Source organism: Bos mutus, chromosome 10, assembly GCF_027580195.1.
Source record: "Bos mutus isolate GX-2022 chromosome 10, NWIPB_WYAK_1.1, whole genome shotgun sequence".
NCBI lineage: Eukaryota > Metazoa > Chordata > Mammalia > Artiodactyla > Bovidae > Bos > Bos mutus.
Genome location: NC_091626.1, coordinates 22,465,470 through 22,476,810, shown reverse-complemented (window position 1 = coordinate 22,476,810; position 11,341 = coordinate 22,465,470). Strand labels below are relative to the sequence as shown.

General features: G+C 44.5%; 1 protein-coding gene across 3 annotated transcripts; it reads left to right on the top strand.

The window, feature by feature from the left end:
* The first annotated feature begins 2,958 nt into the window (after positions 1 to 2,958).
* On the top strand, positions 2,959 to 10,001 carry EIF2B2 (eukaryotic translation initiation factor 2B subunit beta). 3 transcript variants are annotated; one of them, XM_070377507.1, is made up of 8 exons: positions 2,959 to 3,200; positions 3,305 to 3,425; positions 3,586 to 3,734; positions 4,638 to 4,801; positions 5,923 to 6,018; positions 6,923 to 7,060; positions 8,108 to 8,174; positions 9,335 to 10,001. In XM_070377507.1, exons 1-8 carry the CDS (start codon positions 3,038 to 3,040, stop codon positions 9,565 to 9,567), a joined length of 1,131 nt encoding a protein of 376 aa, XP_070233608.1. In that variant the 5' UTR covers positions 2,959 to 3,037; the 3' UTR covers positions 9,568 to 10,001. The 3 variants fall into 3 exon arrangements, with proteins under 3 accessions (XP_070233608.1, XP_070233609.1, XP_005901046.2); XM_070377508.1 differs by having other exon boundaries at positions 2,960 to 3,200; positions 8,108 to 8,232; positions 9,448 to 9,586; XM_005900984.2 differs by having other exon boundaries at positions 2,963 to 3,200; positions 9,448 to 10,001.
* Positions 10,002 to 11,341: the final 1,340 nt, after the last annotated feature.

Genomic DNA, 11,341 nt, shown 5'->3' with positions numbered 1-11,341 from the left:
CTTACACTGTTATACAATATAAATGCACATCCATCATCCATTTCTAGAATTCCTTTCATCTTGTAAAATTGAAATTCTATACATTAAACAATAAATAATTTTTCCCTCCAGCCTCTGACAACCACCATTCTACTTTCTGTGTCTACGAATTTGAGATTTTTAGTTTTCAAGTTCATAGATGGGCTCACAGGTGTTCATTTATTGTCAATTCATAACTTGCATATACATATTATATATACACAACACATATATATTCTTTTGTATGTATAAAACAGTACATATCTTATTTTTTAATGTCTTTATATCTGGAAAAATCATGACAATATCCAAAGTTGGCCAGAACATGATAAGTGCCAGCAAGCCTGTAAATTGACACAACTTTTCAGACATTTTAAATTTAACATGGTAAAACTGATAAATACTTTATGGCTTTGGGGAGTTAGTATGCTTTCAGTTTTGGTTTCTGATTATTCATTAACAATATATAGAAATATGATTGATTTTTGTGTGTTGACCCTGCATCTTTGCTTAATTAGTTCTAGGAGGTTTTTTCTTATTGTTGATTCTCTGGGATTTTCTATGAAGACAATGGTGTTTTCTGTTAGTTTTCTTTCTTTCCATTCTGTATGCTTTTATAATTTCTTTTTCTTGCCTTATTGCACTGGCTAGATGTTTGAGTTCCAATTTGAATGGTAAAAGTGGACATTCTTGCCTTGTTTCTGATCTTTAGAGAGAAATTTTCTTCGACCATAAAGTATGATGTTAGGTACAGGATTTTGTAGATGGCCCTTATCATGCTGAAGATGCTCCTCTTTATTCCTAGTTTTTTAAGGTTTTTTGTTTTTTTGTTTTTAATTCAATGTCTGCTGATTTTTGTCAAATGCTTCTTGCATCAATTGATATGGTCATGTGGTTTTACTTTTTAGAATATTAACATAGTTTCTCAAGTTGATTTTCAAATATTGAAACAGCTTTGCCTTCCAGATTTAAATTATACTTGGTATTTATACATTAATCTTAATTTTATTATTTACTTTTGACTGTGTTGGGTCTTCCTTGCTTCATGCAGGCTTTCTCTAGCTGTGGTGAGCAGGGGTTCCTTGTGATGCACTGGTTCTAGGCACATGGGCCTCAGTAGTTGCGGCACAGGGGCTCAGTAATTGTGGTTCTCCTGCTCTAGAGGGCGCAGGCTTTGGTACTTGTGGCACACCACTTAGTTGCTCTGCAGTATGTGGGATCCTCCTGGACCAGGGATTGAACCTGTGTCCTCTGCATTCATTGGGAGGTGGATTCCTAAGCACTGGGCCACCAGGGAAGTCCCTACATGAATCTTTTATGTACTGATGAATTCAGTTTGCTAATAATTTGTTGCAGCTCTTTGCATCTGCATTCATGAGGGACACTGGTCTCTAAATTTCTTTTTTTTTGTATTATCTTTGTCTGATTTTGGTACTGATATATTTTTCTGCAAGGCAATTTTTCTCTGGAGACCTGGGTTCGATCTCTGGGTCGGGAAGATCCGCTGGAGAAGGAAATGGCAATCCACTCCAGTACTATTGCCTGGAAAATCCCATGGACAGAGGAGCCTGGTAGGCTACAGTCCATGGGGTTGCAAAGAGTCGGACACGACTGAGCGACTTCACTTCACTTTTCAACATCTAGCACATCTAATATAAGACCAACATCTAGCACATCTCAGAGATGAGGAGACCGAATATCCACCAATAAGGAGATTCAAAGTGGCAGTTAAAATGGGAGCAAAGATGATGTCCTTCCATCTGGACAGACTAGAGACTGGGGAGTAAAACATAACATGACCTTTTACTTAGAGTTTAGTAGGTGTTAGACACTGTGTATGAATTGTCTCATCTAGCCATGAAATTAAAAGACGCTTACTCCTTGGAAGGAAAGTTATGACCAACCTGGATAGCATATTCAAAAGCAGAGACATTACTTTGCCAACAAAGGTCCGTCTAGTCAAGGCTATGGTTTTTCCTGTGGTCATGTATGGATGTGAGAGTTGGACTGTGAAGAAGGCTGAGCGCCGAAGAATTGATGCTTTTGAACTGTGGTGTTGGAGAAGACTCTTGAGAGTCCCTTGGACTGTAAGGAGATCCAACCAGTCCATTCTGAAGGAGATCAGCCCTGGGATTTCTTTGGAGGGAATGATGCTGAAGCTGAAACTCCAGTACTTTGGCCACCTCATGCGAAGAGTTGACTCATTGGAAAAGACTCTGATGCTGGGAGGGATTGGGGGCAGGAGAAGGGGACAACAGAGGATGAGATGGCTGGATGGTATCACTGACTCGATGGACGTGAGTCTGAGTGAACTCCGGGAGTTGGTGATGGACAGGGAGGCCTGGCGTGCTGCGATTCATGGGGTCGCGAAGAGTCGTACACGACTGAGCGACTGAACTGAATGCATCTCTATGAGATAGGTCCCCTTATTCTAAAAAAAAAAAAAAAAAAAAAAGGTCCTTGCCATCAGGGAGCTCGGTCTGCTACAGAGATAGAGGCGCAAACGAACCAGTATCATGCAATGTAACAGCATTATAATGGGGCGTCTGCCCTAGGGGTAGTGGACCCTGGAGCGGCACTCTGATCGTCACCGGAGCTGAGGGACCGGGAAGGAGGGCTGCAACTTCTCCAGCGTAGCCTCGGGAAGTAGTGGGGGCCTTTCGGACTGGCTGTTTCCACAGCAACGGGACTAGCCATCCTCTTGTGGCGTCAACCGTCAGGTCTTCAGCGATCCAGAAGCCAAGAAAGGACACTTCCAGCCTTCCAACCTCTGAGGCGCGCGGACGCTCGGCGGTAAACGCAACACATCGAGTTCCAAGAGTCTGATTGGCTCAGTCAGGTGGCGGGGGGGGGGGCGGGGGGGAGGGGGCGGCGGGAGTTAGCAGCGAGGGGCGTGGCCCAGTCTTCTCCCAAGCGAGAGTTTTTTCTAGCAGAGCGGAAGCCGACCTCTCCTGCCCCGGAAGTCCAAGCTCGACGTCTGCCCGGTGTGGATACCGCCGGCAAGGCGGCTTTTTTCGCGATGCCAGGGGCAGCCGCCAAGGGCTCGGAGCTGTCCGAGAGGATCGAGAGTTTCGTGGAGGCGCTGAAGCGGGGCGGCGGGAGGCGCAGCTCCGAGGACATGGCCCGGGAGACTCTGGGACTGCTTCGCCGCATCATCACGGACCACCGCTGGAGCAATGCAGGTGAGGCAGGTCTCGCCCCTTTCTGATCCCGATTCCCGGGCGGAAAGTCGCCCAGGAGCCACGCCGCGGCCTTCTCGCGCTCACCTTTTCTCTTTGGGCGGTAGGGGAGCTGATGGAACTGATCCGGAGAGAAGGCCGGAGGATGACGGCCGCGCAACCCTCAGAGACCACAGTGGGCAACATGGTGCGGAGAGTGCTCAGGATCATCCGGGAGGAGTATGGCAGGTCAGGCCCACGTCCTGGAGCGGGGCTTGGGCCCAGTGAAGCTTTTTGCACGGGCCCCTCTCTCTCCCTGCTTGGAGCCTTTGTTGGAGCTGAGTAGCTGTCGTTACTTAAACGACCACATCTCTTCCCCCAACTCCTTTGGGTCTTGTTGCCTTCGTAGACTCCATGGACGCAGCGACGAGAGCGATCAGCAGGAGTCTCTGCACAAACTCTTGACATCCGGGGGCCTGAGCGAGGATTTCCGTTCCCATTATGCTCAACTCCAGTCCAACATCATTGAGGCAATTAACGAGCTGCTGGTGGAACTGGGTGAGTCCTGATCCTTAGGTGGACGGGACAAGTTGCAGGCAGATGAGGGAACAGAAGACCCTGGAAGTTGTTCATAAGCAGAGATGGAAGATAACCAGTCTTCTGGTTCTCATAGGTTTGCCCTCATCCGGATTAAGAACGATTGGAATAGGTGGCAAGACTAAGATAACCCTTTCTACATTTCCTTACAGACTGACCCCTTATCTACTGCAAATCCACTGGGCAGAGACTGTTTGGGAAGAGCTTTTATTTTTAAGATGAACCTCTGAAAACCACAGTTGATAAACCCTTTTTCACTAAACTTGAAATTTTACAGACACACACACATACATACCCATATGCATACACACAAGCCACTTCTATCCCCCCTATTTTTGTGACCTAGGAGACCAGATATTTATTGTGGTCAGTGTTCCCAGGAAAGGAAGAAACTGGGTCTGTCTGTGCACTGAGCTGCTTCTTCCAAATTCCTCCCCTGTTTTTCTTATGTGTCCTCCCTGTCAGGTGGAGGCGTTGTGGCCACCTTTTGGAGGAGGAATTCTTTTAGAGGGAAACTCTGTTTACCCTACTCTCAGCACTTTCAGATTTCCTGGGACATCTCTTGCCTAAATTCATTGTCTTCAAAGTCAGTCGTAAAGAACTAGTTCTGGGGCAAGGTAGGGGTGAGGGGAGTAAGTTGATGAGTAGGGCAAGAGGGTAGGCTGAGAGCTTGGGAGCTAGAAAACCATGGAGGGAGGCTTTTAAGGAAACAGGACATTTCACGTTTAGTCCATTGACCATGTGTTACCAGGCTCTGCTAGGTGGGCAGTGTACAAAAGGGCACATGTCCCTTTCTGTTCTCTCTCAAGTCTGTGTTGTAGCGTGACTGTGTCATATTTTCCATGCAAAACTGGCTTCTCGCAGAAGGGACAACGGAGAACATCGCAGCCCAGGCCCTGGAGCATATCCACTCCAACGAGGTCATCATGACCATCGGCTTCTCCCGCACGGTGGAGGCGTTCCTCAGAGAGGCTGCCCGAAAGAGGAAGTTCCATGTCATTGTGGCAGAGTGTGCACCTTTCTGTCAGGTATGGGGACTGCTGGGGCTGCTAAGAAAAATTTAAAATGAGAGAATAATGCCATCTTTGAATCGATGCAATTTAAACATTGAGGATATAGAGTAAAACATTTAAGAGAATTTTACATTGTTGATCCTGTGAACTTTCTTAAAATATTCATTTAAGGAAGTTGAGTGAACTACTTGGCCCAAGAAAAGATAAATATTAGTTCTTTCAGAAATCAGTTCAGTTTAGTTGCTCAGTCGTATCCTACTCTTTGCGACCCCATGAATCGAAGCACGCCAGGCCTCCCTGTCCATCACCAACTCCCGGAGTTCACTCAGACTCACATCCATCAAGTCAGTGATGCCATCCAGCCATCTCATCCTCTGTCGTCCCCTTCTCCTCCTGCCCCCAATCCCTCCCAGCATCAGAGTCTTTTCCAGTGAATCAACTCTTCGCATGAAGTGGCCAAAGTACTGGAGTTTCAGCTTTAGCATCATTCCTTCCAAAGAAATCCCAGGGCTGATCTCCTTCAGAATGGACTGGTTGGATCTCCTTGCAGTCCAAGGGACTCTCAAGAGTCTTCTCCAACACCACAGTTCAAAAGCATCAATTCTTCAGGGCTCAGCCTTCTTCACAGTCCAACTCTCACATCCATACATGGCCACAGGAAAAACCATAGCCTTGACTAGACGGACCTTTGTTGGCAAAGTAATGTCTCTGCTTTTGAATATGCTATCTGTCAGCATAGGGTAAATGACCTTGGGGATGACTGATGCTTGGTCTGATCTCACTCAGTCTTCAGGTAAATAATAGGTCTCCAGAAAGGAAATATGTAAGTATGCAAGGATGTTGTAAAATAATGAGCCAGGAGCTGTCCTGTGCGCTCTGCCCAGTTACACAAGCAAGTTGTATTTCCAGTTCTGTGCCTGTCCCAGCACTGCTGGGGAGTAATAAACATTAATTAGCTTCCCCTGGGCTTCCTGCCGCTTCCCAGAGAACACCTACCAGATGAGTTAGTTACCTGTTGGAAGTTGCATGTTGGATATGGCCAGTGTCACACAGTCCCCCAGATCCAGTTATGTTTGAAAGCTCTTTCTCTCTCTCCCGCTCTTCCTCTCAGCGTCAACCTTTGTCTCCAAATGCAGGGTCATGAGATGGCAGTCAATTTGTCCAAAGCAGGTATTGAGACAACTGTCATGACCGATGCTGCCATTTTTGCTGTTATGTCAAGAGTCAACAAGGTGGGTGTATTTGGGTTATATTATGTCAAATTTATGAAGATTATACTTTAAAATATTAATATCTGCCCCCCTCCCTGGCCCCAAGATCTATAAGAAGAGAGAAGAGTTTCAAAAGAGTTACCTTTTGAAAACACATACGTGGACCTTTTAAATCTCTTATTCTAATGTTGATCCCCCCTCTTTATTCCTCCCTTGGCTGCTGCTGCTGCTAAGTTGCTTCAGTTGTGTCCGACTCTGTGCGACCCCATAGACAGCAGCCCACCAGGCTCCCTTGTCCCTGGGATTCTCCAAGCAAGAACACTGGAATGGGTTGTCATTTCCTTCTCCAGTGCATGAAAGTGAAAAGTGAAAGTGAAGTCGCTCAGTCCTGTCTGACTCCTAGCGACCCCATAAACTGCAGCCTACCGGGCTCCTCTGTCCATGGGATTCTCAGGGCAAGAGTACTGGAGTGGGTTGTCATTTTCTTCTCTGTCCTCCCTTGGAGGCACCTCATTTTGGTTAAAGGATTGAAAGAAATGAAATGGGACTAAGCTAATCTTGTCAGCATGTTAGGGATCTGATAAGAGAGCTGCCCACTTCTGCTCAGAGAGCTTGGTAGTGGTGGATGGTAGAAGAAAGGCTTCCCACTTCTCAGGAGGTGTAGCAGATAGATTTCCAGGGAAGACAGGGCTAAGAGCAATAAACACTGCAGTTTTCTGTGTTCATTTTTCCCTTGGGAATCCACTTTTCTGCTAGAACTTGTGATCTGAACCTAGAATCCCTTTCCCTCTACTGGTGTGTGATCCCCACGCCCACCCCTTGCAGAAGGCCAAGACTAGGGGCTAAGCATTCAGGTGCTCATGCCCAATGGCTTGTTGAAGGCTCTGTTCTCAGGATGGCTCGCTTCTTTCTTCCTGTCCCAAAGGTGATCATTGGCACAAAGACCATCCTGGCCAACGGTGCCCTGCGAGCTGTGGCAGGAACTCATACTCTAGCACTGGCAGCAAAACACCACTCCACCCCACTCATCGTCTGTGCTCCTATGTTCAAGCTTTCCCCACAGGTATGTCTGTCTGTCTCTAGCCAACAGAAGGAAGTCAAAGTATAGGTTTGAACTCTAACCTTCAGCCTTCTCACTCTGGGACTTCTCTTTATCTACATTTACTCAGTGGATTAGACCCAGTGGAGACTGGAAAAGGCCACAGTAGTCTTGATCCAGGAAGAGCCATTGATAGTTACAACCTTTCAGCTTCAGGAGGTCAAAATTATAAGGTCAGGATAATATGTAGTTGGGGAAGGCCCTTTGTCTACATTGCCACCACTCCCCTGTCACCCTGACCATTTCTGAAAATGCCAAGCAAGTTGAAACTAGAAACACAGAATTGGTTTTTATTTGTCATAGTTCCAGGGACTGTATTCTGTAGCCTGAACACAAGCAGTTACTAAGTAAAGAGTCATTTTACCAGTGATAGAAACTACTTGCTTTGAAAATAACAGCCTATCTATATAGGTGTCTCTCTATAGGTGAGACTCTATAGGTGTCTACTCATAAAAAAATTGAAGTGAAATTCACATAACACACAATTAACCATTTTAAAATGTACAGTTCAGTGGCATTTAGTACATTCACAGCATTGTGCAACTACCACTCTTTAGTTTCAGAATTTTTTCATCATCCCAGAAGAACACTCTGTACCCATTAAGTAATCACTCCCTTCTTTCTTCTTCCCATCTCCTAGTGATTGCTAGTCTGCTTTGAGTCTCTATGGATTTGCCTAATTTTGATATTTCACATAAAAGGAGTCATACATTATGGACCCTTTTGTTTCTGATTTCTAAATATTTGGGGAGTTCATCTGAGTTATAGCACATACTTTATTCCTTTTTTGTGACTGAATAATGTTCTGTTGTATGGATATACCACAATTTAATCATCCATTCATCTGTTGATGAGCATCTGGGTTATTTCTACCTTCTGGCTTTTGTAAATAATGTTGCAATAAGCCTTTGTAATCAAGTGTCTGGATGTCTTTTTATTTCTCTTGGGTGTATACCTGAAAGTCAAAGTGTCAGATCTCTCTTTTTTTCTTCCTAATTTTTCCTTTTCCAGTTTCCCAATGAAGAAGATTCATTTCACAAGTTTGTGGCTCCTGAAGAAGTCCTGCCTTTCACAGAAGGTAGAGAAGTTGCTTGAATGTGTATGGCACACGCACTTGGTGTGTTTTGGATTTTTGTGTATGTTTGTTTTGGTCTTTTGGTGGTCAGTGGGATTGAACGTTGTTGGGCTGTGTTTTATTAGTCATACTTTTTGTGGGGACTGTTCTTTTTAGCATCTTAGAGTGTTTGCGGACCTGACCTAATCCATGTTCATTTTCTTCTGAAACTAATATATTTTAGCTGAGTTATGGGGGCCATGGAGGGTTGGATCACCCAGCATTGACTGGGATTGGCTTTACAAGTTGTCTGAGATACAGGCAACAGCCCAATCAGAAAGTGTACTTGATTTTGGTTGCTGCAGGGAGTCATTTTGGTGATGTGACTGCCAAAGAAGCAGGCTCTGAAATGTTACTTATAAAACTTGCCTGTAGCCTGGACACTTTTGTGTGTTGGGGACCTTTTCTCTGTCTTCTTCTGAAGGCAGCAACTTAGCTCAGTGAGCTTGCTGCCTCATCAACAGTTTGCATGGTCTTTAACATCCTCTGGGAGCAAAACATAGTACTTGGAGTGCTTATTCTTCTTGGAAATTTAATAACTTCACCATTTATTCAAACATTCATTGTTTCAAGAAAGATTTATGACTCTTGAGCACCCACTGTGTATCCAGCACTATTTCAGGCGCTAGGGATATAACAGTGATTAACACAGATGGGCCCTGCTCCCCCAGAGTTTATATCATGTTGCAAAAGACAGACAAGAATATGTCAGGGCATGGAGTGTTTTAGGAAGAAAATATGGATGATATGATGGAAAGTGACTAGGGGACTACCTTAGACTGGGAAAGGGACTTAATGAGATGGCATTTCAGCTGATTCCTGAAGGAATAGAGCCTGCCACATGAAAGCAAAGGAAAGAGTTTTCCAGATGTTGGTGCAAAAGACCTGAGTTAGGTACATGCTTAGCCAGGTCGAAAAAGATGGCCATGTGGCTGGAGAGTACTGAGCAAGAGGGAGAGCGATACAGACTAGAGTGTAGTGCAGTGGGGAGGGCCCAAATCTTGACAGCTGCAATCCCGAATTTGAAACTTTTTTTGCCTTTCTATGGGAAGGTATTGGAGAGTCGTAAACACAGGGCAGATCGTGATCAGACATCTTTTCTTCTGGTTTGTATTTTGCTACAGCTTCCCTTCCTTGGGGTGGCAAGTATCCCTGTGTTATTGAGCCTAGAATCCATGAGATACTTATTAGAACAGGAGCCTCGGTTTTGTCTTCAGCTCATGTGATTGCCTTTCAGGGGACATCTTGGAGAAGGTCAGTGTCCATTGCCCCGTGTTTGACTACGTCCCTCCAGAGCTCATTACTTTGTTTATCTCCAACATTGGTGGGAATGCACCTTCCTACATCTACCGCCTGATGAGTGAACTCTACCATCCTGACGATCACGTCCTATAACCACCACTCGTCCTAAGCAGAAGCTGCTTAGGCAAACACAGAACAGAGAGGAGATTTCTGTGCCACAACTGAAATGCATCTTCCTTGTAATGGGGGAGCGAACAAGAGTCAGCCTTAGAAAACCTGATACTGTTTCCTGCCATTTTGGTCATCCCATAATTGGGATGCATCTCCAGGACTGTTCTTTGCCTTTTGGATCTTACAGAGCCAGCAGGGCTTGATCTCTTGATTTTGGAGCCTCTTAGTGACTTGGAGCATCTGTTTCAGGAACTTAAACTTTCCGGCTTGGTGGTGTTTTAAACATGACACCAAAGACTTGCTGGGCTACAGGTTTTTGCTCAGAAAGACTGCCACTCCTTTTCCGAGGCCGTGCCAATAAAAGCTGCTTGAAGGTTCCTGAGTTGGTTTATTTATTGTTCTGCTCCGACTGAACTGCCTGAAACAGCAGCAGCAGAACCCTTTGGTGTTTTCATAGAGGGCAGTAATTAGAGGTAACAGCCTAAAACAGAAATTCAGATGAAAGTATTTATGATTTCCTTTATAACTCACTGGAAATGGTCCCAAACAACTCGTTAATAATCCAAGACAGTGGTTCCAAAATCACTGATCATCAGAATCATCTGGGAGCTTAAGAAAATATACAATCTCAGCCTCCATCTCAGACCTACTGCATCTGATCTCTGGGTTGGCTTAGAGTGTCCTGGGAATATTCTTAGAGCATCCCGGAAAAGGACCCCCTCATGTACTAATAATAGAATTGCAAATTGATACAACCTTTTCCAGGGCAGTTTCAACCTTCTAGATTTATTTTTGCAAGCACAGAAAGACATAGGCAAGAATGTCCATTGTAGCAGCTGTAATGTCACAGCCTAAGGGTGCAGCAATATAGCATTTTATATTCTGTTAGTTAAAAACAAGAAAGGTTTATAAATGTGATCTACTTGATGATGTATACATTGCAGTAGAGGTTTCAAAAGGTGACGGAGATCAGTGTCTGGATTAAAGACATTTTGATTCATTCATCTGGTATTTAATTTGAATTAGTTATCAGTATTTTAAAATCTGGATGTTACACATTAAATAAATTCAGATTTCTTCCGTCTCCTGAAGAGTTGGTGAACTCTGGGCCCGCACTCCCAAATGCAAACAATTTGACTATAGGTGGATAGTTTCTAATTCTAGTAAATGGGAAGCCCTGTTTTCTGCAATTCCAAGCCAGGTTCACAAAACTCATTTATATTGTCTGCTGAAGCCTTATGGGCATCTGAGTTGTGACTCTTGTGTTAATGCATGGGATAGATTTATAAGCAAGTCTAATTTTATATTCTATTAACCAAAAACAAGCTGGGGAAAAAAACAAGCTGCAGGGCAATCTGCAGGAAATGATCCTTAGCTCCTTAAAACAAATTATGTGGATGCACAGGATAAAAATCTTGGAAGAATTAACACGAAACATTGGCAAGCAGATTTTATTAGGATATTTATTTAGGATATTGTTTCTATTCTTCATGTGTGCTACTTTAGTGATTTATGTTTTCAAAAAACCTCCTCAGGTCAGATGATCTGGATGCCATGTTTGGGAAGCATGGTGCAAAGCAAACTTAGGGCCAAGATACCCCAAGTGTGCAAGGGAACCCCCGCCCGGGGATGCTTGTCACAAAGTCAACCTCTGGCAGCAGTGTCTATGAGGCAGAAGGTGGAAGTTCTAGGAATCTGCATGTTTAAAGAGCATCTTA

Excerpts from the sequence above, each read along its gene's own strand:
- EIF2B2 (XM_070377507.1), top strand. The coding sequence starts at position 3,038 with ATGCCAGGGGCAGCCGCCAAGGGCTCGGAGCTGTCCGAGAGGATCGAG. Across the intron at positions 3,426-3,585 it reads ATCCGGGAGGAGTATGGCAG|ACTCCATGGACGCAGCGACG; the intron begins GTCAGGCCCACG and ends TTGCCTTCGTAG. Across the intron at positions 8,175-9,334 it reads AGTCCTGCCTTTCACAGAAG|CTTCCCTTCCTTGGGGTGGC; the intron begins GTAGAGAAGTTG and ends ATTTTGCTACAG.